The sequence below is a fragment of the Pinus tabuliformis genome, chromosome X (genome assembly GCF_031772625.1).
Source record: "Pinus tabuliformis cultivar Carrire ecotype Pingquan chromosome X, CPIR1, whole genome shotgun sequence".
NCBI lineage: Eukaryota > Viridiplantae > Streptophyta > Pinopsida > Pinales > Pinaceae > Pinus > Pinus tabuliformis.
The window spans coordinates 773,081,296-773,108,219 of NC_142308.1; the positions used below are offsets into that span (position 1 = coordinate 773,081,296).

General features: G+C 41.0%; 1 protein-coding gene across 2 annotated transcripts in view; it reads right to left on the reverse strand.

Moving 5' to 3' along the window:
- Positions 1-1,328: 1,328 nt before the first annotated feature.
- LOC149142168 (HhH-GPD base excision DNA repair family protein) overlaps positions 1,329-26,924 on the reverse strand; it is a 225,292-nt gene continuing 199,696 nt past the window's right edge. For both annotated transcript variants that reach the window (XM_089448873.1, XM_089448874.1), the window contains 6 exons: positions 11,051-11,110; positions 10,542-10,664; positions 10,367-10,464; positions 1,777-2,396; positions 1,556-1,662; positions 1,329-1,476 (listed from right to left, as the gene is read on the reverse strand). In XM_089448873.1, the coding sequence (XP_089304999.1) occupies positions 1,405-1,476; positions 1,556-1,662; positions 1,777-2,396; positions 10,367-10,464; positions 10,542-10,664; positions 11,051-11,110 (1,080 nt within the window). In that variant the 3' untranslated portion in view covers positions 1,329-1,404. The remainder of the gene's footprint in view (positions 1,477-1,555; positions 1,663-1,776; positions 2,397-10,366; positions 10,465-10,541; positions 10,665-11,050; positions 11,111-26,924) is intronic.

Consider the following 26,924-nt stretch of genomic DNA (forward strand, 5'->3'; position numbering starts at 1 on the left):
CCGGAGGTTGAGTCTTTGTTTCCATAAGACCTAGAATGCCTAATGAGGCTTTGCACTAAACCGTTATATATTGCGGTAACATGAACAAATACAGATCCAATTATTATCACAACTCAAAAAGATATAAATTCAATTGAAGTAACAACATAGTCAGATGTTGCAGTACAAACAATGCAAATCCCAAGTGCAGATCTTGTGACCAACCAAGCAACATCAGTGTGTGAAGAAGAAATTAAACCAATAAAATGTTATAAGCATGATAAAGGATAGTCATGCTAGAAAGGCACCTTATCAACATCTTAATCATAAGAGCATATACCTTAACCCATTTGTATATTAACATCAAACTGAAAAGAAACTACTAACCCATCTTACGAAGAATATTGATACTAATAAATCTTGGGAATCTTGTAAATGCAATGTTTTGCAAAAGATCGAATTAGAATGGTCAAATCATGTTATAGTTCGACAAATTTCTTCGGTGCTTAAAAGTTCTCATATTATCAACCATGACAACATCAAAAGACAAAATCAAGTAAAAGTACAAGACAATATTTTCATCAATAAGCTTTGACGATAAAGCCTTTCTAAAAGGAAGGCAATGTTATAAACATAAAAAAACAAATATGTATAACAATATTATTTTATTTTATTTTAATAACAATGAAAAGACATGTCTCAAAGGACGTTACTCTTAATGAAAATACACTCTCACTTAGGTAGATATATGGGGTCCACATTTGTATATCATATCCTTTTCTCATACATTATTCAATATATTATTATTCCTATATATATATCACATCTTGTACAAAATTTAGTTGACTTCAGATTAAGATTTCCATACTAAGTTTGTTTTGGCTGTAATCCCTTGTGTTTTCTACCATCGTTAGTTGTATACCCAACTGTTAAGGATTCATCCTCAGAGTTCGATCTCGTTGCAAGTTTGCAATGGCTAGCATGGTGGCAATTCAGTGTTTTCTATTCTATTCAGGTAAAGAGCTACAAGCATAGCTTCTCTTTGTTCAATATTTTATAAATAACATAATGTCGGTTTGTTTTAATATCCAAAAGAAAAATGTTGTAACAAGGCAACGGCTCTCATAATCTAATATGGGCACATTCGTCGTCTGAGACTAGATAATTGGAGATACAGCCTCACACTATTTGGTACTATAGTACTATTTGTCTTGGGATTTGTTGAGTAGAACATTGCTTGCATAGAGGTACGTATCCAACACAAATAATACAGAATCCAGATCATGCAAAATATAAAAGTAGCACTTCTGGAACACTAAACACATAGCCATTTACTTTAGAAACTGATCAAGAAAAAAAGCCCATATATATTGGTAGGAAGTGGACACTTAAGTTACAAATAATCTTAAATGAATAAAGCTTCTACTATTTTTTCATTTTCTTCACAGGTTTCCCAGTTCCTTGGCTATTCTTATATTCTTGGAGCATCTTATACACCTGCACAGCTGGACATATCTCAGCAGTTGTAATAAATCAGTTTAATGAATAACAACAAAGAGCATCTTGCAACTTATACCTTTCTTACTCCACTTGTCAAGCCCATGCTGTGAATGGCCTTCTTACCTACCCACTTTACAACTGTGCCATTTTCATCTTCGTTTTGCTGCATTCCATGAAGCCCATCTTTGTACACAGAAAAAGTTGTTAGAATGACTACTAGACTACAATCAATCCTGACCAAGAATTTCTATGGAACTCTTCTAATATATGAATGCAAAGGATACAATTGCTATCTACCTGGGGCATGCAAGACCATCCACTCAATGTACATGTGAAGCCGAATGTGTGAAAATACATGAATATACTGCCCAACTGACTTTCGCAAAATTTCCTTATATGTTCCTTGGCTAGTTTGAATCCCTAATGAAATTTCCAGATACCGATCCATGGTCACTTTTTGTTCATCAAGGCTGAGATTCAATCCACTAAGCAAGACAGAGGGAAACTCCCAAAGGCCTGCAAGTAACCCTTGTTGGGGTCTTCTCACAAGAAGGAATGAATTTCTGTCACTGTTTATACATAGAAAGTTTTCACTTTCATTTTCTGGAGACATTTCAACCACACAAACAGCTGCAAACTCCTCCCTAGGCATTGGCTTCAAAACTTTCATTGGGTAATCAATAACAGATGGAGCTGTCACAGCCTCTACTGTATTGTACACTGTGGACAGAGACTGCATGGCATGCTTATTCTTTGAATCATAGCTTCTAACAATAGCAAGTGCATTACAGTGTTCCGCAACTGGACATGAAGAACAAGCAGGACTCGTTGGGGTACAAATGGTAGCACCAAGCTCCATAAGTGCTTGGTTGAAGTCACCTGGTGCCTTTGGATCAACAAGTTGACCTGCCAACTCCCTGTACAAGGACTGCAATTTCAGCATCCTATATCCATATTATGTCAAATAGCACAAAAAATTGTCAAACCTTAGCAGGGATTTGGCATAACATTAGGCTTACTAATTACAGACAACCTGATCTCTTGGAATTGGTAAGTTAACAGCCAGAATCATGCACAAACCAATAGAATTTCAACCCACGATCATATGGAAAAACTTGAATAGAACCCTTTATATATTATCCAATCAAAGCTCTGAGAGTGGACGACAATGTGATAAATGTTATGCGTTTCTCCTATGTTTTTCTGCTAGCACATAGCATGGACAAGAATGTCTCACTGCAATGACTGGCAATATTCCTCATTTTGATTTTGACAGTAAAGATTGTCTTTGTCTTTCCTGTCACACTGGCAGACAAAGGAGGGGCTTGACTTTGAAAACTTTCAATTAAGGTAATGCTAATCAAAAGCACAACTAACCCTCATATCCATTGAAGGAAATATAGAGCAGCCACATGTCAGTCTTTCTTTTTAATTGCACCTGAGAAAAGAGTGTTTGGAATCTGTCTTGCTTGATCAGGAAGCTTGAAATTAGATCTGAGTGTGTTATCACCAATTCATTATGCATTTATTCCTACCTATTATATTGATTATATGAAACAAGGATAAGCTTTAAAGGCTAGCATTCCTACCATGTGCCTGAAGTCAAATTCGAAGACCCTAAAAACAAGATGTGAGAGAGATTGAAAGAAATCAAGATCTTCAACCATGTTCATTCTCTAAAAGCGAAAGGTGAAACCAGTGATTGTGAAGATAAGGTATGCACTAGCAAGTGCAAAATGATCTGGCAAGATTTGTACATTTATGAGTTACATACAGATTGAGAATGTCTTTGAACTTTATCATTGCTCTATGTACTGTTATCACCCCAAGAAACTCTCCTAGGTTGTATCTCAAAGATGCTCGAGAACATTACAAACTCAACAAAAATGTTGGAAATTGGATGAATGGAAGGAATGATGCATATTCAAGCCAGATAACCACTTCTACTATGCTTAACCCCAGACATGGGTGAACACCCCAAGACTACAAGGCTTTAGACCGCCAATCACTCACAGTTTAAGGAATAGGTGAAGATGGAGAATACTGACCACACAGCAGATGCACAAGACCATGTGATGGCCAGCTGCAACCAGTAAAAGGTCTGCAAATCAATTACCTAATGCACAGACAGGATGACAGCTCTCTGGCACTAAAATAACAGAAACCTGCATAACATATTCAATGATACATACTAGATTCTAACACAGAGGTGGGAAGACAGCCCCTCAAATGCTAAATATCAAGAGCACATGAATAAATGCATAACAGGCACAGCCTAGAATAGAGAAGAAGTGGAAAGTGAGCAATTAACAACAAAAGAAGCTTGTGTTCGCTGAAAATGAAGACCAGACGCTGCAGGTATCACAGTAGTTACAGTCTCTAGAAGTTGAACCTTACATCAATACTGCAACATTCAACCCTGATTACATCTTTGTTCTGGGTATAGATAGAGTTCGTTTACAAAGATATTCTGTTGTTCTATGCGTGGAGGGGTCATAATAGACCACCAACCACCTTAACTCTCTGATGGAGTGTCTGCGACAATCTGCTGGCTTTAATGAACAAATCTGATCCTTTCTGATATTTTGTTGTCCTTCTCGAGAAGGTGGAGTGTTCACTGAAAGAAGCCCCATAATTGGTTAACGCTTTGATCTGCTCGAGGCCGTCCTTCCCTTCTCGGCCATGCTTTCTTGTTAAATGTAGTTGTTGAGGATTTATTATACCGAGAGCTGAAAAACTGGGCCACCTTCTTCCTTCGAAAGCAGAGAACAGTCGAGGGTGGTACAGACAGTATGGCGGAGGCGTGAATACGACGGGAACAATTATTGGCCGTCGATCGCGCGGATGAACGGCTGGGATTGAATCGGAGGGGGCTATCGGGAGGAAACGTGGACGGACGAATGTGGGTCGTCGAATCGCAGTCGAGCAGATCCGACAATGATCGAAGGTCGAAATTACGCGGGGGTTAACGAGCGGGAGACGGGCGGGACGGTGGTAAACGGTATTCCCCGCACCACCTTTGGAGCTGCAGCGGTTTCCGTATAAACCCTAGCGATCCCAATCAACGTGCGACACGTGGCTTCCGCAACGGGCGGGAAACCGCTTTCCCCGCGCGTTAATGAGTGGACAACTCGCGCGATCGGGAGGAGCGACTACCGTCCGATCGCGCGACGGACGGTCGGATCGCGGGGGACACGCATGAGGTTTAACGTGTGGGAAAAAGGGTTGTGGTGGCGAGGACTGTTGGATCAGGACGATCAACAGTGGGGATTAAGGCGGAGGGTTATATGGGCACGGGTTCGTGTATTAAGCACCCGGGGCTAAAGAAATATGGGTTATGCAGAGTTTAGAAGAATAAAACAGAGGCAGCGAGGTAAAAGAAATTAAGCGGGGAAATAGGGAAAGGTGAGGAATGAAAAGGTTTTAGGAGAAAAACAGAGATACGAAGGGCTAAGAGAGTATGAGGAAGCTGAAGGAGAAGAAGGTAAATGACTGCTGCGAGCTCCCTTTTCTGCATAAACACATAGCCGAACTAATATTTGGTCCTCCAAATGTTGAAGTTTGTAGCAGAGCTAACACTGCCTCCTTCTGGGGATGGGATCCTCCCTGTGAGGTCTCAAGAACTGCAGACCAATGCCTTCATACAAAACAAGCTTAAAAACAGTGCCTAGTATCCATTGGGCATGGAGTCAAACTAAGTCTACACTAAAACCTGTAAAAGAAAATGCTTACAATCATTAAGGCCTGAGGACCTTAAACAACATAAATATTCAAAAACTGGCCAACTGATGGGCCATCAAAATTGTTTCTCCCTCTCGGTCGGTTCATCATAGAGCTGCAAAACTGGATTTATTTGATTGTCTACCTCAAACAGTTTGGGGCATTTGACCTTATCAAGTAGAGATGATCTATATTTCACCCCCTTTCTGTAAGGTCTCCTCCTTGGATGTTCTTCATGGGAGCCTTTGTACACCTGATGAATAACCATGGTAGCTATGTACTTGTCTGTGTTATCTGTGGCCTGCACAACTATTATAAAAGGTGTACCAATGTGTTCATGTGTGGAGGACAGAAAAACATCATCTGCTCCTGCATTTTTCTTAGAACAGTCCTCATCCAAGGAGGAGTCCAAAAACTGTGCACCCTCTTCCTCTGTCATCTGACAAGCTGCCCTATCAAGCTCTGTGGAGGCTAACTGAGCAGGTTTCGGAATATCAAGACAGATATTATCCATATCAGCCTTGAGCATTGAATTTTGTCCTGCCTTAGTGTTCAGGGGGCAACTTTGAGGGATTGTCACTTGAGCATACAGAGAAACATAAGATGATGGGGAGCTTTCTTCTCCCTTACTGATCACTGGGCTGGGGACAAAAGCAGGCTGGTGAACTTGCAGATTTGCATAGTCATTAGAAGCTAAGCTGGCCTTGGGCTCAGATTCTTCGAGAATGGTGGGACCAGCTGTTGGTTGCTTTTGCTGATCAGCTTGTTGTTCTGCAGCTACAACAAACTCACAAGCAGTGCCATTGGATAATGCTTCTTCATATGCAGCTCTGGTTAAGAAGAGGGCACTACCCTTATCTTCCAAACCATGGACCTCATCCTCTTCTTCATACTGCTCTTCTTCCATGACTATACTCTAAAAAAGGGTCTTCACCCTTTTATCTTCATTTGCATCTTTATTTCTCTGCAAAATCTGCAAATGCTCATTTGCTCCTCTATATGGATTTGGAGTTGGAAGAGAAAAGAAACAATGAGCTCCTGCTTCTTCAGAATGCTGCTCAACCATTAATTTGGAAACTTCAGAGGCCAAAAACTCAGTCATCCTAGAAATTTTATCGATATCAGGATCTGAGGATGATGAGGACTCACCCCCGTGTCCTCTTCTTTCAGCATCACCTTCGAGTCTTTCTGCAGCAATGATGTTTGCTTCTACTTCAAAGGCTGCATTTTGCATATCAGCCAAAGAAGCACATCTTCTTTCTCTTAACAGCAGGCAGAACTAAGAATCGAAAGCATTGGCATAAGTAATCACAGCAGAAGTGGGGGTAGGCTTTATTTCACATGGTATTCTGTTGTACATAAGGTTGAATCTCTTGTTGAAATCGGACAGCAGCTCATCATCTTCCCTCTGCAAGTTCCCAAACTCACTATAATAATAGAGCAGATCTTTATTATTCCCCCAGTGCTTTAGGAACACACCATCTAAAGCCTCAATGTCTGCAATAGACCTAGGGGGTAATTCTCTGAACCATTTTCTAGCTTCTCCCTCTAGGCTTTGGACAAAAACCCTCATCCACACATCCTCTTCATTGATATCCAGGTTATCAACATAACAATAAAAAGATTCAAGGTGCTCTTCAGCTGATACTCCTTCTGTACCAGTAAACTTAGGCATATATTCTTGATAATCTCTTGCAGGCATGGCATTTAAGGGGACAGGCAAGACCAAGGTCCATACCTAGCAACAACTATTCTTTCTATATTTGTAAGAGCTTGTTGACCTGCCATGACTGGGGTATATGAAAGGATACTGTAGTGGTATGGATCAATGAAAAGGATGACAGAGACAAAGGAATATAATGGATAGCATGGATGCTTTCTTGGACTGAGATCCGAAAGGGGAATGCATGAACAAGGAGCTGTATGAATCTCCAAGGGTATTTCTACAGTAGCAGAGATACATGGGACTTTTAAGGCTTACCTGATCCTGATGCTCCTTTCTACGATGTTTTTTTTCTACTTAATGATCTTCTCAGGGTCAGGCACTGGTTCAGCTGGTGATTTCTGAAGATTTCTCCGAGCATACCTCACAAACTGAGCCAGGACTGCAATGTGGAGTCGCCAAAGGTTGGTCTTTCTCCAGTGGAGTCGCCAGATAGATGATTACAACCAGAAACGTGCCCAGACCTTGTCTATCATCAAAATCTGGAACTCTGTCGTCTTCCAGGGAAGCTGAGCTTCAATCTCCTCTCCCCGACAACGGCGCCAATTAATGTTATCACCCCAAGAAACTCTCCTAAGTTGTATCTCAGAGATGCTCGGGAACATTACAAACTCAACAAAAATGTTGGAAATTTGATGAATGGAAGGAACGATGCATATTCAAGCCAGATAACCACTTCTACTATGCTTAACCCCAGATATGGGTGAACACCCCCAGACTACAAGGCTTTAGACCACCAATCACTCACAGTTTAAGGAATAGGTGAAGATGGCGAATACTGACCACACCAGCAGATGCACAAGACCATGTGATGGCCGGCTGCAACCAGTAAAAGGTCTGCAAATCAATTACCTAATGCACAGACAGGATGACAGCTCTCTGGCACTAAAATAATAGAAACCTGCATAACATATTCAATGATACATACTAGATTCTAACACAGAGGTGGGATGACAGCCCCTCAAATGCTAAATATCAAGAGCACATGAATAAATGCATAACAGGCACAACCTAGAACAGAGAAGAAGTGGAAAGTGAACAATTAACAGCAAAAGAAGCTTGTATTAGCTAAAAATGAAGACCAGACGCTGCAGGTATCACAGTAGTTACAGTCTCCAGAAGTTGAACCTTACATCAATACTGCAATCATCAACCCTGATTACATCTTTGTTTTGGGTATATATAGAGTTCGTTGCATGGAGGGGTCATAATGGACCACCAACCACCTTAACTCTCTGATGGAGTGTCTGCTACAATCTGCTGACTTTAATGAACAAATCTGATCCTTTTTGATATTCTGTTGTCCTTCTCGAGCAGGTGAAGTGTTGACTGAAAGAAGCCCCATAACTGGTTAACGCTTTGATCCCCTCGAGGCTGTCCTTCCCTTCTCGGCCATGCTTTCTTGTTAAATGTAGTTGTTGAGGATTTATTACACCAAGAGCTGAAAAATTGGCCACCTTCTTCCTTCGGAAGCAGAGAACAGTCGAGGGTGGTACAAACAGTATGGCGGAAGCGTGAATATGACGGGAACAATTATTGGCCGTCGGATCATGCAGATGAATGGCTGGGATTGAATCGGAGGGAGCTATCGGGAGGAAACGTGGACGGATGAACGTGGGCCATCGGATCGCAGTCAAGCAAATCTGACGGCGATCGGAGGTCGAAAGTACGCGGGGGTTAACGAGCGGGAGACGGGCGGGATGGCGGTAAGCGGTATTCCCCGCACCGCCTTTGGAGCTACGGCAGTTTCCGTATAAACCCGCGCAATCCCACTCAACGCGCGGCACGTGGCTTCTGCGACGGGCAGGAAACCGCTTTCCCCGCCCGTTAACGAGTGGACAACTCGCGCAATCGGGAGGAGCGACTACCGTCCAATCGCGCGACGGACAGTCGGATGGCAGGGAACGCGCACAAGGTTTAACGTGCGGGAAAAAGGGTTGTGGTGGCGGGGACCGTTGGATTAGGACGATCAGTGGTGGGGATTAAGTCGGAGGGTTATATGAGCGCGGGTTCGTGTATTAAGCGCCCAGGGCTAAAGAAATATGGGTTATGCAGAGTTTAGAATAATAAAACAGAGGCAGCGGGGTAAAAGAAATTAAGCGGGGAAATAGGGAAAGGTGAGGAATGAAGAGATTTTAGGAGAAAAACAGAGATACGGAGGGCTAAGAGAGTATAAGGAAGCTGAAGGAGAAGAAGGTAAATGACTGCTGCGAGCTCCCTTTTCTGCATAAACACATGGCCGAGCTGATATTTGGTCCTCCAAATGCTGAAGTTTGTAGCAGAGTTAACATGTACTTCCAGTTCCAAGCAAATCTCCTACAAATATCGCATTGTTCTTTGATATGTGTCTATGGCTTCTGTAACGACCCATTAATAAAATTTTAAACTTTAAAATTTTATCATATATATATATATATATATATTATAAAGTTTTATAAAGTATTTAATTAGACCTTATAAAATGAATTTATAAAAATATCACTTAAACTTTATAGCTTATATAATATAAATGTTATAAAATATGTCATTTACCTTTATAACTTTTATAATGAAAATTTATAAAAATATCACTTAAACTTTATAGCTTATATAATATAAATGTTATAAAATATGTCATTTACCTTTATAACTTTTATAATGAAAATTTATAAAGATATCACTTAAACTTTATGACGTATATACAACAAATATTATAAAACATAAAGGGAAATTGTAAGCGTAAATCTCAGCTGTCCTAAAAGATCTATATATCTACCACAGTCCATTAATAAAGGGGGCCAACCAACTGAATACTTATTACAGAGTGCAGGGGACAGTAAGAAATATCGGAGAGCCATCAATGCGTGAAAGGCGGTGGCTGCAAGTGGGAGGGCGGCCACCGCCAGGCCGGTAAATAAATAGCAGAGGCCTGAACCGGGAGAAGGGGGGGAAAAAAACCAGAGAGGGGCAGTAGAGAACGAGAAGGATAAATTCATCAGCAGGAAGCCGAGAGAAGGGATTTTTACCAATTGAAGAGCTTTAAGTGGTCTGGGGTTCTGGGCACGGAGGGACAGAGAGCCTCTGTGGAGAGCTTTCTGGATTGAGCAACTAGGTTTGCTCTGTCTGGTTGGGTGGTATTGGTCATCTCGAAACTGGGTCAAAACAGCCATGGCATCACCAGCAGCGGGATCGCCAGTTCAGTAGCAGAATCAGCAATCAGCTAGCAGTTCAGGTATGTGCCGATTACAGTTTATGCATTATTGTTTTTCCAGTTTATGAGTATTTATATGTTTGCTGTATTTCGAAACCTGGGCACTACAGCTTCACCCTTTTCAGAACAAGATCAACAGTTGTGCCTCTAATAGATGATGTCAAAATTCAATCATAATGTTATAATGGAAAATACAGTTCAAACTTCAAACGTTGGAGTGCATTTGTAAACAAAAAAGGACATTCATAGCTTACCAAAGTCGCTTGATAGTAGTAGACAACTTAGGATTTGCAGATATAGCTTTCAACCTGCAAAGCACTCGACCCACGTTACCATCGACCACAGGCACAGCCTGCAAGCATGAAGATTCCATAGTTTGGATAACCAGCTATTGCTAAAATCAGGAAATAAAATGTTAAAATATGTTACCTGCTTAAAGGCAATAGAAGCAATAGCCCCAGCTGTATAGTCACCAATCCCTGGAATATTTTTGAGATTTTCCAGAGTATGCGGAAATACTCCTCCCTGCCTTTCTACAATCTTTTTTGCTCCCTATATTTCATTCAACCCTCAACCCATAAATCAGGTACATTTTGAATAAAAAAATTAAAACCTTCAAGAACATAGGAACTGAGTTCATATGCTTAATTTTGTCCAGATTTGAATTATTCCTCAGCAAACAGATAATAAACAAATGCAACATGAATTGGAAAGGCCAGGAAGGGCTAATAAGAGAAACAAAGTAGGGTTTGATTTAGAGAAACAAAGCAATAACCTGAATTATTGCAACGATTATCCCTCAACAAACCCAACAAAAAACAAAGAAGTACAGAAAGCATTGAAAGGCTAGAAATAGTAGCTGCATTTACAAAAACAAGCATGAACTCTGTCTAGAATGCCTATCTGATTTACATATAAGAATGTCAAAGTACAAGTACCTCTAACAGATAACGGGCTCGCCTGTAGTAACCCAGCCCTGCCCAAATGTCATTAACCTCCTGGTTGAAACAAAATGAAGAATGAGATCAGTTAGCTTATTCACGATCACATATCACTCCTATCTTAATACCCACAGGACTTCAAAGGTAACTGAAGGTGTGGGGAATTACATTTTTTTTATTATGAATGGTCAGTACAAGTTACATTGTGCTATTTTGACACAATGGAAGTCAACTCAGTCTCTTCTTGAAGTATCTATGACATTGGGGTTGTTGAGAGTCCCAAGTGAAAACAAGAGAATTGGTTGGAACCAAAGACAAACCCAAATTCTGCAATAACCCAGCAACAAATGCATTACGTAGAAATGCCCAAGCACAAGTATGCTACACAAGGGATGCACAAGTGCACCCAAAAGAAATGCCAAACACAAGAGAATGCCAAAGATGTAGGTGGCCTTACACAAAAAACACTTTGTAAGAGAGATTAAGAAGATCACGAGATGAAAGTTGTGATTTATTTATAGACAACACAAGTAGGGCACTAACCATTAGTGGGGTTAATGAGTCTACCTTATACAAGTTTTAACTAGGTCAGGCTTAACCACTTTCTAGTATTACAATAAATGATCAAAGGATGGTCTTAGCCATGATTACAAATAGCTATATCATACAGATGAGTGTGTCGTGGCCATGAGAAGATTCCCACTATAATTCTAACACCCTTGATGTGTTGGAAATACTAGGAGGGTGAATCAATATTTCATTACTTTTGACAATTTTTCACTTAGTTAATCTTGAAACTGAATACAAATTAAATAATCAATCGTCCACAATGTATGAACACAGAGATTAAAGTGCAAATCAAAATTTGAAGAAGAAATAATTGAAAACAATCTTTAATTTATTACAATCTCTAGTGAAGACACCAATCCTTTGTAAGCACCAACTAACAAAAATTGCAGGCTCCAACCTGTCAAGAAGACGAGGACAACCATCTGTTAATCAAAGTTGTCATTGATGTCAATATGGCATTGTTTGTGATGGAAATATTCTTGTGATGCATGAATAACCCTTTGCCCTAACCTCATGCAAACCCTATGAGAAAACCCTAAGCATGAAGATGATGCATATTCCCTTGCTCTATTAAACCCTAGGAATGCTTGTTCTTAATGATTCCCTAAATGTATGTCTAGCAATGATGAAGCATGCCAAAACATATCCCAAGTCTATGAACATAAATTCTAGAAACCTAGACCTTATCTTAAAACCCTAGATTCCCAATGTCATCATGATGCAACCCTAAACCCTAGCTCTAAATGACACCCTAATTGTTGCATGAATAAAATGTTGGCTTTCAAACCCTAGCATGAAATCCTAATTCTAAAAACCATATACGTGAATACCCAAACCCTAGCAATATATGCATATAATGGAAAGCTAGATTTTATGATGCCTTTATTATATATGAATAAATACATTACTAAATATAAACTTAACCCTTATCCCATGAGAATTAATGACCAACGTATATATGAAACCATACATGGCATTAACTTTGATTAATGGCAGACAAACATGGCATACATGACCATACATGGAAGACATAATGCAGCAGCATGGTGTAATATATCATCCATGGGATATAACACTCGCATGGCAAACAAGGTCTTTTCCACATGGTAGACAAGATCTTATATGATCCATCTTTCACATGGCAGACAAGGTCTTATATTATCCATCACATGGAAGATAGAAGTAATGCATACATCACATGGCAGACAAATAAATAAATGTTAAAAAAAATATCCTAAAGATATGTCGGCTTCAACAAAATTCGGCCTCTCCTCCAACTGACGTATCTATTCGTATAACTCAAAAAACTAGTATATATTAATGTTTAAAACTCAGCATTCAAATCATAAAATCTCGGTGATCAATACAAATACGAGGCTCAGAAGGAGACAGAACCCGAGGAGAAAAAAAAGAATTAATTGTTTGGGCAATTCTTATTATAACATAGTTTTTATTCCTCGGATCTGTGGACAGAACTGTGACAGTATCGTTTCAGATCTCGGACGTGTATTTGCAGAGGCTGATACCTTAAGAACAGTCCTAGAACTGTTATATTTCAGACTTGTTTTTGGAGGCTCGGCTGAAGGAATGAGATTCTGTAATTGTATTTATATCAGCAGAATTTGAGACGTATCCCTGTGGAAGCTAGCAAAGAGTCTGAGACAATCTTATATATGGAGAAGCAAAAATTAGAAGGTTGTTATAACTCTGTCCAAGAATTTTGAAGCTATTATATCTCTGTCCAAGCGAAGATTCTGAGGCTATAAGACTACTGTATCAAAGGCATTCCTTGTTACAGGGAAAAGGAAGAGTTATTACCATACTCATTTCAGATTAAGGCTAAGTATATCCTACCAGTGCAACAATTTAAGCAAGACTTGAATAGGGAGTTAAGTGTCTTTTGAAGGAAGTTCTTGAGGGTGTTTTGGAGGTGTACTGACGCTGTTTTGAAGGAGCCTTTTGAAGAAAAGACTATTCTTCAAGAACCATCTAGGATACCAATTTCAATAAGGATTTTAGGGATTGGGAAACTCTTTCACAAGTCATATCCCTAAACCTAATCCTCAAATCCCCACATCCCTATCCCAGAAGACATTTTACCTTGCTCAGAAAGCAAGCAAGTTCCATTCTTGACCCTCTTCTAGAAAGGAATTGCTTGAGTCACTTTATATCCATTTGTTGATTTATCCTTCATTTGTGACTCCATATATACTGGGTCTCCTCCCATCGGTGAAAGTCCATAAAGAGAAAGGAGCCTTAGCTGAGGTGAAAATGGGCTAAGTCTCCATTTGTTGCCCTTGGCCTAACATTTGACCTTTTAGGAATCCCCTTTAGGTCACCTTTAGGAATCCAAAGCGGAGCAAGGAAGAGGACATGGACCATCGAGCAAAACAGGGGACATTTCTGTTATAATAGAGCTAGTTTGATGGAATTGAATATAAAAAGAATCCTAATAATGCTCTCCTCGAAGAAGCATATTACCAAAATCATGTAACAAATACCTTAGTCGTTATTCTTTAAGAGAAGAGAGAAGAAGAGAGTTCCCTCTTGCCAAGCAACCAAGATGAAAATGACCTAGAGGATTTCGCCAATGAGCACAAAGATGATTCTTCGTTGGGACCACAAGATGACCAGGATGATTTTGAGAGCACATGTGTTGAGGAGAATGAGGCTATGGAAAGTAAGGCCAAGACTGACCTTAACTCTCTCAACGGTATTACTCATGATGACTCTCCTTTTGAGAACCTTGAGGAAGGTGATCCCATGAGCTCCTTGGAGGATGACAATAGAGATTATTTCTGCATTGAAAAGGAGAAATGGGAGATTGTTGGGCCTCAATTTGATTATGCTCCCATTTATTATACTGACAAAGAAGAAGAGATTGAGATTGGTTTTCCCTTTATCCTAGGCATTACTTACAATGACATACCCATCGATACCCTTGGAAAGGAGAATTATTATTTTCCCTTGCATGAAGAAGGACAGTTGGAAATGATTGAATCTCCTTTTGATGAAAACCAAATCTTTGATGCTTATAATGAGGAAAGAAATGAGGCTCCTACCTACCCACCTCGTGATTATATATTCAAATAGCTTGAGCCTTTAGATTATGGGGAAGGAAAAACTGTGGAATATGACACTTCAGCCTCCCCTTTACCTTTCCCTCTTGTTCATCATCATGTGTCTTCCTCAAGTAAGTCCCTCATCCCTTTTACTATGACCTCGAGTAACCATGTTCCTTTCCCTCTTTCTGAATATGGTGTCAAGGAAGAACCTTTCATTGAATATACCTTGTCCCCTTTGACTCACCTGCAGGGTTTTGCTCACTTCATGACCTCCCCTGTCCGATGTGACCATCACATTCAGCAACCCATTTGTTGCACTCCTTCTTTCTCTTACCCTTAGTTCCCCTCTCATCACAACCATGTAACATCATCAAAGTGTGATATTACAAGAAGTGTTTGTGATGAGGAGTTCTCGAGAGCGATCTTTCTCTCCACCATTGTGTACTTAGAGGGAAAACCCAGGACCTCTAGATTGACCTATTTTCTTTCTCCTAGGACTTCTCTTTACCTTGATTGGAGATCATGTTTTCCCACCTCCCACTCGCTTCATCCACCATGTGACTATGTCCACATTCGATTTGGGAGTTGTTACATGAGTAATCATACTGGCAGGCATATGTATATTGATGTGATGATATGCTGGTTGCACTGGCTTTATGATTACACTTAGTATTAGCCTTACTATATGCATGTTAGGATAGGATGCATTGCATGCTCATTTTCTCATTAGAACTAACATCGTATGATATTTCTCATGGTAGATTAGATGCATCTAAATTAAAATTTGCATATTTTATTTTTCTGTTGATTTTATGGCCTAACATTAAGCATGTGCGATCATGAGACGTTGCGAAAGCATGTTGCCCTGTGTTCTTCATCTCTTATATGTGCAGATAACAGGTCTACGGTAACCAAGAGATTGTTGGAGTTTTCATGACCTCTCATTCAAGTAGCTTCATCCACTTCTTCGAAATATCACGTCTGTAATGTCCCCATTTTTATTTTTCTCCATAGTACAGCCAGGGTGGATTTCCAAGGCAGGGGATGGCCAGGTCAGAGGAGCAGGTTTATGTCATCAGGGGTCCCAATGGAGTTTTGAGGAGTTTTTATGGGGTCTGATAGCGTTCACTTGGCATATTCATCATCATGAGCAGTTTTGCACATCTTGTTTTTGGTTTCGTGACTTTCTGATGATTCCCGTAAAATGGGGTTATTATTGGGCACGACTTTAATTAATTATGTTCAAGGTGGCATTCCGAGAGGAATATTTGATAAAAACACCTTAGTGTAATAGCTCGTTGGAACCGGAATGAGAAGATCTACAGGATAGGACGCTGAGAAGTGATTTATGATGGTCGGAGAGAGTATGGTGCGCGGTTTACCATTTTTCTTGATTGAAAATGACTTTAATTAGTCATTTAATTAAGGAAAAATAATTAATTGGAGGAAATGGGCCAAAAGTGACTTAAGTGAAATAAAATAAAATTAAAAGGTCACTTAAGATAAAGTCAATGGAGGAGCTTCTAGAATAATAATAAAATAATAAAATAAGATGCTTCTAGAGGCTTGGAGATCTATCCATCAGATCTATAAAAGAAGAGGAGGAGGTCATTTGGAGACATCTTGGATTTGTGTATTGTCTTTGTGGTGAGGTTTTGAGAACTCGGTTCTCTACTTCAGCAGTAGCCCCAGGACGGAAACCCTTGGGTGATTCAGTGAGAGTGGGCGAGCACCCATCTCTTCCCTTGGTGGATCCATTCAAGATTCACAGGTTGCAGTTTATTGATTTTCAATTTGTTTTGGAGGCCAATTGCAGCATTATTGTAGATCTATTTGGGGCCATCATCTCAGCCATATTCCTTCTCTTGTACTAGCTTATTTACATATTAATAAAATAAGGTTGAGATCTTCTACATGTTTATATTTTCTATTATTCAGTGGCAAATTCCATTTCCCATTTTTGTCGTAAATTTTGTAGTTTAATTTGTGCAAATTGCTTATGGTGTTGATGGCTTAAATTTCTGAAGTATTTTTGAGTTGGAATTGCAAGAAAATCCAAATTGTACCATTTGGGACATTACAGTAGTATCAGAGTTGGTTTTCCTGCCAGCCTGAGGGTTTTAATTGCAAATTATTCAAGGGTTTATATTGGAGGTGCCGAAAGAAAATTATTTCCAGATGAAGCAAAAATAAATTCTTTTATTAGTTGAAGTTGTGATTTTGCTACAGTAAAATATGTTTTGTTGGAGAAACAAGCTATTATTGTTTGTGGATTAAAATTGTTAATCTATTTGCCGAAGGATAATTGTTGCAGGTATGTCAAAAAAAAATTGTTGGACTGGATTTATTGCAGGGCTGAAATTATTCTGCTAGGCCGAATTCATTTTGTTGGGCCAAAATTATTTTGCTAGATCAAATTTATATTTTTGGACCAAGATTATTTTGTTGGGTTGAATTTATCTTTCTATACCGAGATTATTTTGCTGGGCCAAATTTATCTTGCAGGGCCAAAATTATTCTACTGTGGGGAATTTCTCTTGGTGGGCCAAAATTATTTGTTGGACTAAGTTTATTTGTTGGAGCCCAATTTATTTTCCCGAGCCTAGTTTATTTTCCAAAGCCAAATTTATCTATTGGGGCTAAGTTTATTTGTTACACCCAATTTATCTTCCATATCCCACTTTATTTACCGGAGGTTTTGCAAGAGATTTCTCTCATTTGAGTCAACGATTTTGTAGTAAAATTGCAAGATTAAAGAGTTGGAGCATTGTGGTACAAATTTATCTTATTTGGAGCAGTGTGCAGATTTGGGCAAATTGGGAAACTCACACTAAATTGGGACTTTTCAGATCAACTAGAATTTACCCAAAACTTTTCTGGGTTTTTCTGGGTTTTATGAGAAGATTTTGTGCTTAAAGTTTCATAATTGTTTGGGTAGTATTCGGGCTGTAAATCAATATTCCTTCAGCAGTTCGTTTTATTGGTAAATTGGGTAATTCACACCACTTGGTGGGTTTGATATCTACTTAGATTTAAGCCAAACCATTTCTGGGTTTTTATGGTTTTGGTGTGAGGAGATCCAAGTTAAATTTTCATAATTTTTTGAGCAGTTTTAAGGACAGAAATTTCGGTTCTTCATCAGTGGCAGCAATAGTGTTTTCTCGACGATGTGTGCTACTAGTTTGGGCCATTTCCAACACTTGGGTCTACTTCTGGGTTTTGCATGCATGCAGTGTGGTATCGAATTCATTTGAGCATTATAATTCTCTCAAGCATTTTCCTCTCATACTTATTTATGTTGCAAGTGTTTCCACTTTATCTGCAAAGTGTTTGACAAAAGTATTGCTTGCTAACTGTTTGTTAAAATTTCTCAAAGAAAGTTTTTTATTTGTTGAGTTAGTGAGAGAGTATGGTGGGTCTACATGAGGTGTTCATATTATATTTAGACCTCTATGTAATTGTTGAGTGTGACTTGTGAGGGAATTGTTGCTCTATTATCATGTACTTGTCCTCATTGAGCTAAAGCCATGGAGAAACTCACAAAACTCCTAAATAAATTGGAAAAATTAAACAATGACCCTTGGAACCACCATGCATCATTGGACCAGAAACCCAAGCAAGACAACAAACCTTTATCAAGAGGAATCTATGCCATTCTTCAAAAAGAACAACCAAAGGATGTGCAGAAGGGGCAGGAAATAGGGCACAAAATATTTGCACTAGGGACAGATTTGAAGCACATGAGGGTCACATGGAAAGTCCTTTTCAAACTGGATGAACTAGATGCACTCACTTCCGAAGTGAACTAGTTAGAAGGGAAGAAACTCATTTGGGCTCTAAGACCAGCTATGCTTGCTCTCATACAACCCAAGTTCTTGGACGAACCTTGTGAAGGGGTTAGACTTCCAGTTGCATCTTGTCTCAGTAACATCATGAGACTAGCCACCCCTATATCTCCTTACAATGATGATGTTATGAGGAGAGTTATCAAGATGTGATCCAGGTGGCTCCAGAGACACACAGGACAGAGGGCTTATGGAAGCTCGAAAATCAAAGTGATCAGAATGATTTTGAACCAGGACCAGAGCGTAAATCTTGTCATCCTGGTCGCAGCAGTGCGAACGGTTCATCAATCCAAGCTCGTATGAGGGAGAACGAGCCAGTCAAAGTTTTGGTCAAAAGGTGCGCTGTGGGCCAGGTTTAAGTGTCCTACAATTTGATTGACCCCAGGGTATGAAACCTAGCTCCTGAAAGCAGTCGAAATTGTGACCTCGTTAAATTGCCCAATATCCCTTATTTTTTACAAGATTTGAAAATTGCCCCTTAAAAAAAAAATCAAAAAAATATATTTTTTGGGGTGGTGGGCCACCAACCCCACCACCCCCCCCAAACCAACATATCACAAATTGTATTTAAATTTGGCCAACGGGCCATGAACCCCGTTGGCCCCCAAACCCAACCTCCAAACCGTATATATATTAAGCATTTTAAATATGGGGTGGGTGGCCCGCGCGGGCCACCTCCGATGAACCCGGCCCACACCCCCAATATTAAGCATTTTAAATATGGGGTGGGTGGCCCGGGCAGGCCTCGAACCCGCCCGACCAGTCCGGCCAGCCCACCTCCCCGCACCCTCACACACTCCCCCATACACCATGTGATACGTACCATTAACCAATGCCCCCATTTAATGTTCAAAACCAACGCGCCTCCAAACAATGACATGCCTCCAAATAATTAATAAGCCAGCCCACTTTAATGCATGCTGCGGAGGATTATGGGGCGGGCTGCCCAATGCGGACCCGACCCCCCAATGAAAAAAATATTTATATGCAGTAGTTAAAACAAAAGGGTATTAAAATGGAGGGATCGGGGTTTGACCACCCGACCTCCGGCTCCTCCTTACTATTCGTCTCCTCATTCCAATCTACCTAAACAACATTTCTTGTTTAATCCGCCACCAAAACTTTATATAAAACCCAGTTTTCTTAATGCGCCCAATGATGGAGGAATCAAGAGTGTGCACGAAAACCGAGGCAGAATTTTTTAATGAATTTATTGCAGGGTGGAACCATGATTGAGCGAAATTTCCAATTGGGTGAAATTTTTGTAGTGTCCAAATTGGACAAATTTTATGTCGGTCCTACACTTTTCAGCAACACAAACTCGATGGCACAGTTAGTTTCCTAATCTGAGCAGCAGATTTGCAAATGACCCAGAAGAGGGAATCTTTGAGGAATCTAGGGGGAATCTAAAAGATTCCTTGAGCCCCAGATTTCCACTTTCTTAGAATTCAGAAATTTGACAGTGGATTTTGCATTATTCGATGCCACAAATCTGATGGTGTGTTCAGATTTTCCCTTTGCTCATTTCATTTTTTGGCCACTTTTCAAAGAGGAGTGTAGGTGTCAACATTCATGTGCGAGCATTCATTTCCATGCGATTCAACACCGTGAGATCGATGGTACGAACAGCTTCAGCAGTTTGACATCCTCTTCTTCAGATGGCCCCAAGATGTGAGGTATATGCAGCGTGTTCATGTACTTTTTTCTATGCATTGTGCTACACAGATCCATGTTTGATGTTTGATGAGGGATCTTGTTTCTTACTTGTTTTCATGATTCCTACTTGATGTGATGCGGAAACATTTGTGGGATGTACTTGTCATGATTCGTCATGTTTTGTTTGAGATCCCTTTGTCGTCATGTTGATGGGATACTCATGTTGTCGCCATGTATGTTTGCATTGAGATCCCTTTTATGTCATGTTGGCGGGATGCTCATCATGCATGAGTTTGTGTCATACTGATAGGAGTACCTTTTTGAATGAGATTTTCCATGCGTGAGGCATTTTCCTTGTATGATAGCGACATCACCTCTTACATACATCATCACTATTGACAGCACTTAACGCAACGGCCTACACCATCTTGACACTGGGGCCTGGAGACGTAGTCCCTCCTGGACGAACTCCATTATCAACAGCTTATGTTTTCATGTGTTGATGATTGTCATGTTTCTCTTCTTTACAGCATGCAAATGTATTCATTTATGTTCTTTTAAAAATGCAATTTAACACATCACGAAAGTAAAAGGTCTTGGAAGGGTCCTTTGTCACACCCGGACCCGAATCAAGTGGTATCAGAGCGGTCTTTGCGTGGATGTGAATTGCAAGCGTGAACAATGGAACGTGCAGCGACAGAGGATGAAAAAGAAATGTACGAGACCATGCTCAAAATTTCCAAAAGGGTGGAAATAATGTATGAAACTCTACAGAAAGAAACAAAGGAAAAGGAGCGATTGCAGTTTCAGCTGCGAGCCACGAAAGAGGCCCTGGAAGAACTGAAGCACAACAAACATAATCTTCAAACAGAGAATGTTGATTGAAGATGCTTCTACATGAAGAGAAAGAGGAAAAACAAAGTGTGCTATGACAGCTGCAAGCTAAGGACGAGGCCTTGGAAAAGCTGCAGCGTGACCCATGTGAGGTAAAAAGTAATTCTCTAAATTCATGTATGTGTCCTGATGATGATTTCGCTGTTTTTGAAATCATACCATAGGAATTGGCTCCAAACTGTTGAAGAAAATGGGGTATGAAGGAAAAGGCTTGGGGAATGCGCCGAGACAGCTAGCGAACCAACAACAACAGGTGATGAGAAGCCCTCATCAGTGCTTTCCAAATCAACATAGGAGGTAAAAGATGTTGATTTCCTTTCGGTTTGGTCTTCACATAGTATGATTTCTATTGGAGATGTGGAGATCCCAATTACAGGAACAAACATGAGGCTCCTTACCAGGATGAGGCACGAGGAGGAAAAAGAACTTGGTGTTAATAACCAAGGCATAACTCAACCATTCGAGGTTGTGCAGAGACCTCAATTTGCAGGCTTGAGATACACCAAAGGAGAATGCTCGAAGGTGTCATATGCTTCTGAGACATCGTCGAAATCGTCGAGGAAAGAGAATGATGAGAACACATCCCCATCACCCTATGGCAGTGCCCATTGCAAAGAAAGAGCTAAGGCAAGCTCTCATAGCCATACTTACACCAGAGACGGCAAGGAAAGGTATAACTGCTCTCGACATTCGAATGTTCATTTCGATTATAATCGTGTTTTTAATGATGAGCGTAAAACATGGCATCGAAAAACATGTACCTTTTGTGGATTACATAACCATACATTTTCTAAGTGTTGGAAAAGAATCTCAGCACACAAAAGGAGGATGCATGAACGACCCTCTCAACAGCATGTAAAGAAACATGTTAAGCAAATTTGGAGGAAGAAGATGTATTGCAGTCATTGCAACAGAGGTGGCCATCAAAGAGCCACTTGTTGGAGGCTCCATCCAGAGCAGCACCTTAAAGACAAAGCGTCGGTGCATGAACCAGATGAAGCAGTTGTTCGACAAAGAAAATCGCCACAAGGAAGCGACCCATTCACCTTGATAAGTGAAAAATGGTTTCTACATATGTTAGCTTGTCATGGTCGTGCTTTTGTGAATCATTTGTTGCATTTTTAAATGTAAAAGTGATGATGTGTTTTCCATCACTTCTTCAGCAACAATGATGCCTGGTCTTATTTCGTGTTGAATGATAAACTGTGAAAGTGATGTCGTGTTTCCATCACTTGTCAAAGAAAACGATATTGTTTGGCCGTATCTATGTAAATCATGTGTTGGAGTGATGAAATGTTTTCCGTCACTTGTTGAAGCAACAATGATATGTTGGTCGTGTTTTCGTAGCTGGGGTATTGCGTCCATCTTGATGTAAACTTGACCATCGAGTATGTGTTATAAACTCGTGGCAAGTATGGGATGCTTGGGTCATTAGTTGGTCATGAGAGTCAAACATGTAATTTTCAAAACTACTATAAGTTGCAGAGGTTGCAGGTGTTGACTCATCGCTTAAGGCTCCGAAGAACAAAGGTGAAGGAGATGGAAGCGAGACCTTTCAGGACGCTTGTGATGCAGACAAGGTATAGAGAAATTGCAGATTATTTTTCATGCTTTTGGAGGACCAAAAGCTCCTCAGTGGGGAGGATTAATCCAGGTGGCTCCAAAGAGACACACAAGTCAAAGAGGGCTTACGAAAGCTCGAAAATCAAAGTGATCAGAATGCTTTCGAACCAAGACCAGAGCATAGATCTCATCGTCCTGATCGCAGCGGTGCGAACAATTCGTCAACCCGAGATTGTATGAGGGAGCACAAGCCAGTCAAATTTTTGGTCAAAAGGTGGGTTGTGGCCTAGGTTTAAGTGTCCTGCAATTTGACCGAGCCCGGGGCATGAAACCTAGCTCCCGAACACGGTCGAAATTGTGGCCTCGTTAAATTGCCCAATATGCCTTATTTTCTAAAGATTTGAAAATCACCCCTTTAAAAAAAAAAACAAAAAAATATATTTTTTGGGGTGGCGAGCCACCAACCCCGCCACCCCCCCCAACCAACAAATCACAAATTGTATTTGAATTTGACCAACGGGCCATGACCCCCGTCAGCCCCCAAACCCAACCTCCAAACCGTATATATATTAAGCATTTTAAATATGGGGTGGGCATGGGCCACCTCCGGTGGACCCGACCCACACCCCTAATCATTACTCTCTCTCTCTCTCTCGCTCTCTCTCTCTCTCTCTCTCTCTCTCTCTCTCTCTCTCTCTCTCTCTATATATATATATATATATATGCCGAGGGTGGCGAGGCTCGAACCCACCCGGCCAGTGCGGTCAGCCCGCCTCCCGAGCACCCTCACACACTCCCCCATACACCATGTGATACGTACCATTAACCAACACCCCCATTTAATGTTCAAAACCAACGCGCCTCCAAACAATGACATGCCTCCAAATAATTAATAGGCCATCCCACTTTAATGCACGTTGCGGAGGATTATGGGGTCGGGGTTTGACCCCCCGACCTCCTCCTTACTATTCGCCTCCTCATACCAATCCGCTTAAACAGCATTTCTTGTTTAATCCGCCACCAAAAATTTATATAAAACCCAGTTTTCTTAATGCACCCAAGGATGGAGGAATCATGAGTGTGCACGGAAACTGAGGCAGAATTTTTTAATGAATTTATTGCAGTTTGAACCATGATTGAGCGAAATTTCCAGGAGGGTGAAATTTGTGCAGTGTCCAAATTGGACGAATTTTATGTCGATCTTACACTTCTCAGCGGCACGAACCCAATGGCGCAGTCAGTTCCCTGATCTGAGCAACAGATTTGCAGAGGACCCAGAGGAGGGAATCTTTGAGGAATCTAAGGGGAATCTAAAAGATTCCTTGAGCCCCAGATTTCCACTTTCTCATAATTCAGAAATTTGACAGTCGATTTTGCAATAATCGACGCCAAAAATATGATGGTGTGTTCAGATTTTCCATTTGCTCATTTCATTTTTCGGCCACTTTTCAAAGTGGAGTGCAGGTGTTAGCATTCATGTGCAAGCAGTCATTTCCATGTGATTCGACGCCGTGAGATCGATGGTACGAACAGCTTCAGCAGTTTGACATCCTCTTCTTCAGATGGCCCCAAGATGTGAGGTATATGCAGTGTGTTCATGTACTTCTTTTTGCTATGCATTGTGTTGCATAGATCCCTGTTTGATGTTTGATGAGGGATCTTGTTTCTTACTTGTTTTCATGATTCCTGCTTGATGTGATGCGGAATCATTTGTGGGATGTATTTGTTGTCATGATTTGTCATGTTTTGTTTGAGATCCGTTTGTCGTCATGTTGATGGGATATTCATGTTGTCGCCATGTATGTTTGCATTGAGATCCCTTTTATGCCATGTTGGCGGGATGCTCTTCATGCATGAGTTTGTGTCATACTGATAGGAGTACCTTTTTGAATGAGAGTTTCCTGCAGCGGAACATCTCTTGGAGCCACTCGTGCGTGAGGGCATTGTTATTGTATGATAGCGACATCACCTCTTATGTACATCATCACTATTGAAAGCACTTAATGTAGTGGCCTACACCATCTTGACACCGGGGCCCGGAGACGTAGTCCCTCCTGGACGAACTCCGTTATAAACGGCTTATGTTTTCATGTGTTGATGATTGTCATGTTCCTCTTCTTTACATCATGCATATGTATTCATTTATGTTCTTTTAAAAATGCAATTTAACATTTCACGAAAGTAAAAGGTCTTGGAAGGGTCCTTGTCACACCCGGACCCGGATCAAGATGATAGTAGATACTTTTCAGGACTTGGATAACAGTGTAGGTTCTACCTTTGGGAAGAAGGTTGAGATTTTAGAAGTTATGGCTATGGCTAGGACTTATGAAATCATGTTTGATCAAGAGTGTGATGGTTTGATCCTACAGATGTTCCACTTCTTCTTCAACATTAAGAAACATCATCCTGACACAGTGATATCACACATGTAGTCCATCTTGTCATCATGTATGAGAGGTCGTGATGCCATCTGTCTGGAGTTGCAGTCTCGATTGTTGTTTTTTTGGAGGAGAGAGCAGGTGGTCTCACCTGCGGCTTATGAGCTAGACGAAAGGTTGGTTGACTAGAACATAGGGTGGCTCAGGAGACAGTTGACCAAGGAGGAGCTACTCAGGTTTGGGAGATCATGCAGTAGGAATGCGCTGAGGAGAAAGGGACTTTGCTTCATCTACAAGGGACCTTGGGGACCTGACCACTCATGCTTGAGTGACACTGAGGAGATGACAGAGGTAGAGCAGGTGGAGATTCCTTCTAACCTTCAGGGCGAGGATTCTTATTTGGACGAGTCCATGGGTTCATAAGAGGACGCCTCCAAGGAGCATGAGTCATGTAGAGTTGTTGACAACAGGCCAGATTCATATGATGAGCAATTAGTGGACCATATGGGAGACATTCAGGATGATGAGTCATTAGTGGTGATTCAGCATGAGCATCATATGGTGGAGTATGACTCAGCTGAGGAGGAGGATGTCTGCAGTATGCATGATGAGCCTTCTGTGGTGATCCAGTTCGAGTTTCATATTGAGGCTGTGATAGTGGAGGATGAGCAGCCACCCTTGGGGTCCGTCATTGATGAGGAGCAGACAGATGTACATACAGCTAGTAGGGTGGCAGTATTTGCAAACGCATGTCTTCAGGAGATGTTGGAGTATGACAGGACAGTTTGCAAGAGATTGGTGGACTGGAGGAGCATAGAGTTTCCTACCAAATGAGGGAAGTGGCAGCGCATCCATCTTTGGGTCTACCCATTGATGAGGCGCAAACAGACGAAGTGGCAGTCGGCAAAGCTGCAGCAATTTCAGACAACAACCCTCTCCAAGAGTACATAGACAAGGTGTGGAGCATAGTTTGGTGACTCGTACCCATTGTAGGTAGAGAGGTAGGCTTCTTTCAACGGATGTTGTCGATTGACCAGGTAGAGCAGCACGAGTTGAGCATGGACCAACATCAGCATAGTGGACTTGTTCCTTACACCAGAGTCCATGCCTTAGATTGGCGGGAAATCATGAGTTGGTATCCTTTCGATGGAGTATCAACCTTAGTTCAAGGCACAGTACAGTAGGGGCACTTAGATGAGGGGGTTACTATATGTTTTAGTGGGCAGTGGGATGTGGACCAACAGTTCATCAGTATTTCAGTAGCACTAGCCCAGCATCAGCAGAGTGGGGTTGACCTCGACCTATGCCCGAGGTTGGATTGGAGAGAGGTGATGAGTTGGTATTCGCTTGATGGAGCAGCAACTATAGCCAAAGAAAGAGCAAAGTCTGAGCCAAGGGACATGGGCGATGATTGGCCATGGCGGCATTGGGATCCAGGTGGATATACTAGTAGCAGGTTGAGTCAGAGATGGGCATGGGCATCAGGTATTGGGGGATCCAGTCATGTTTGGATTGCTTGGAGGCATGATGTGGACTAGTGGTTCATATGGGATCCTGGTATCAGTTTGTAGATGCCTCTACAGTGCACAGGTGCGGATTTCTTGATGGCAAGCAATCTTGGCGCGACAAGGTTTGTAATGTCCCCATTTTTAATTTTCTCCATAGTACAGCGAGGGTGGATTTCCAGGGCAAGGGAAGGCCAAGTCAGTCGAGCAGGTTTATGTCATCACGGGTCCCGATGGAGTTTTGAGGTGTTTTTATGGGGTCTAATGGCATTCTCTTGGCATATTCATCATCATGAACAGTTCTGCACATCTTTGTTTTGGTTCCGTGACTTTTTGATAATTCCCGTAAAACGGGGTTATTATTGGGCATAACTTAATTAATTACGCTCAAGGTC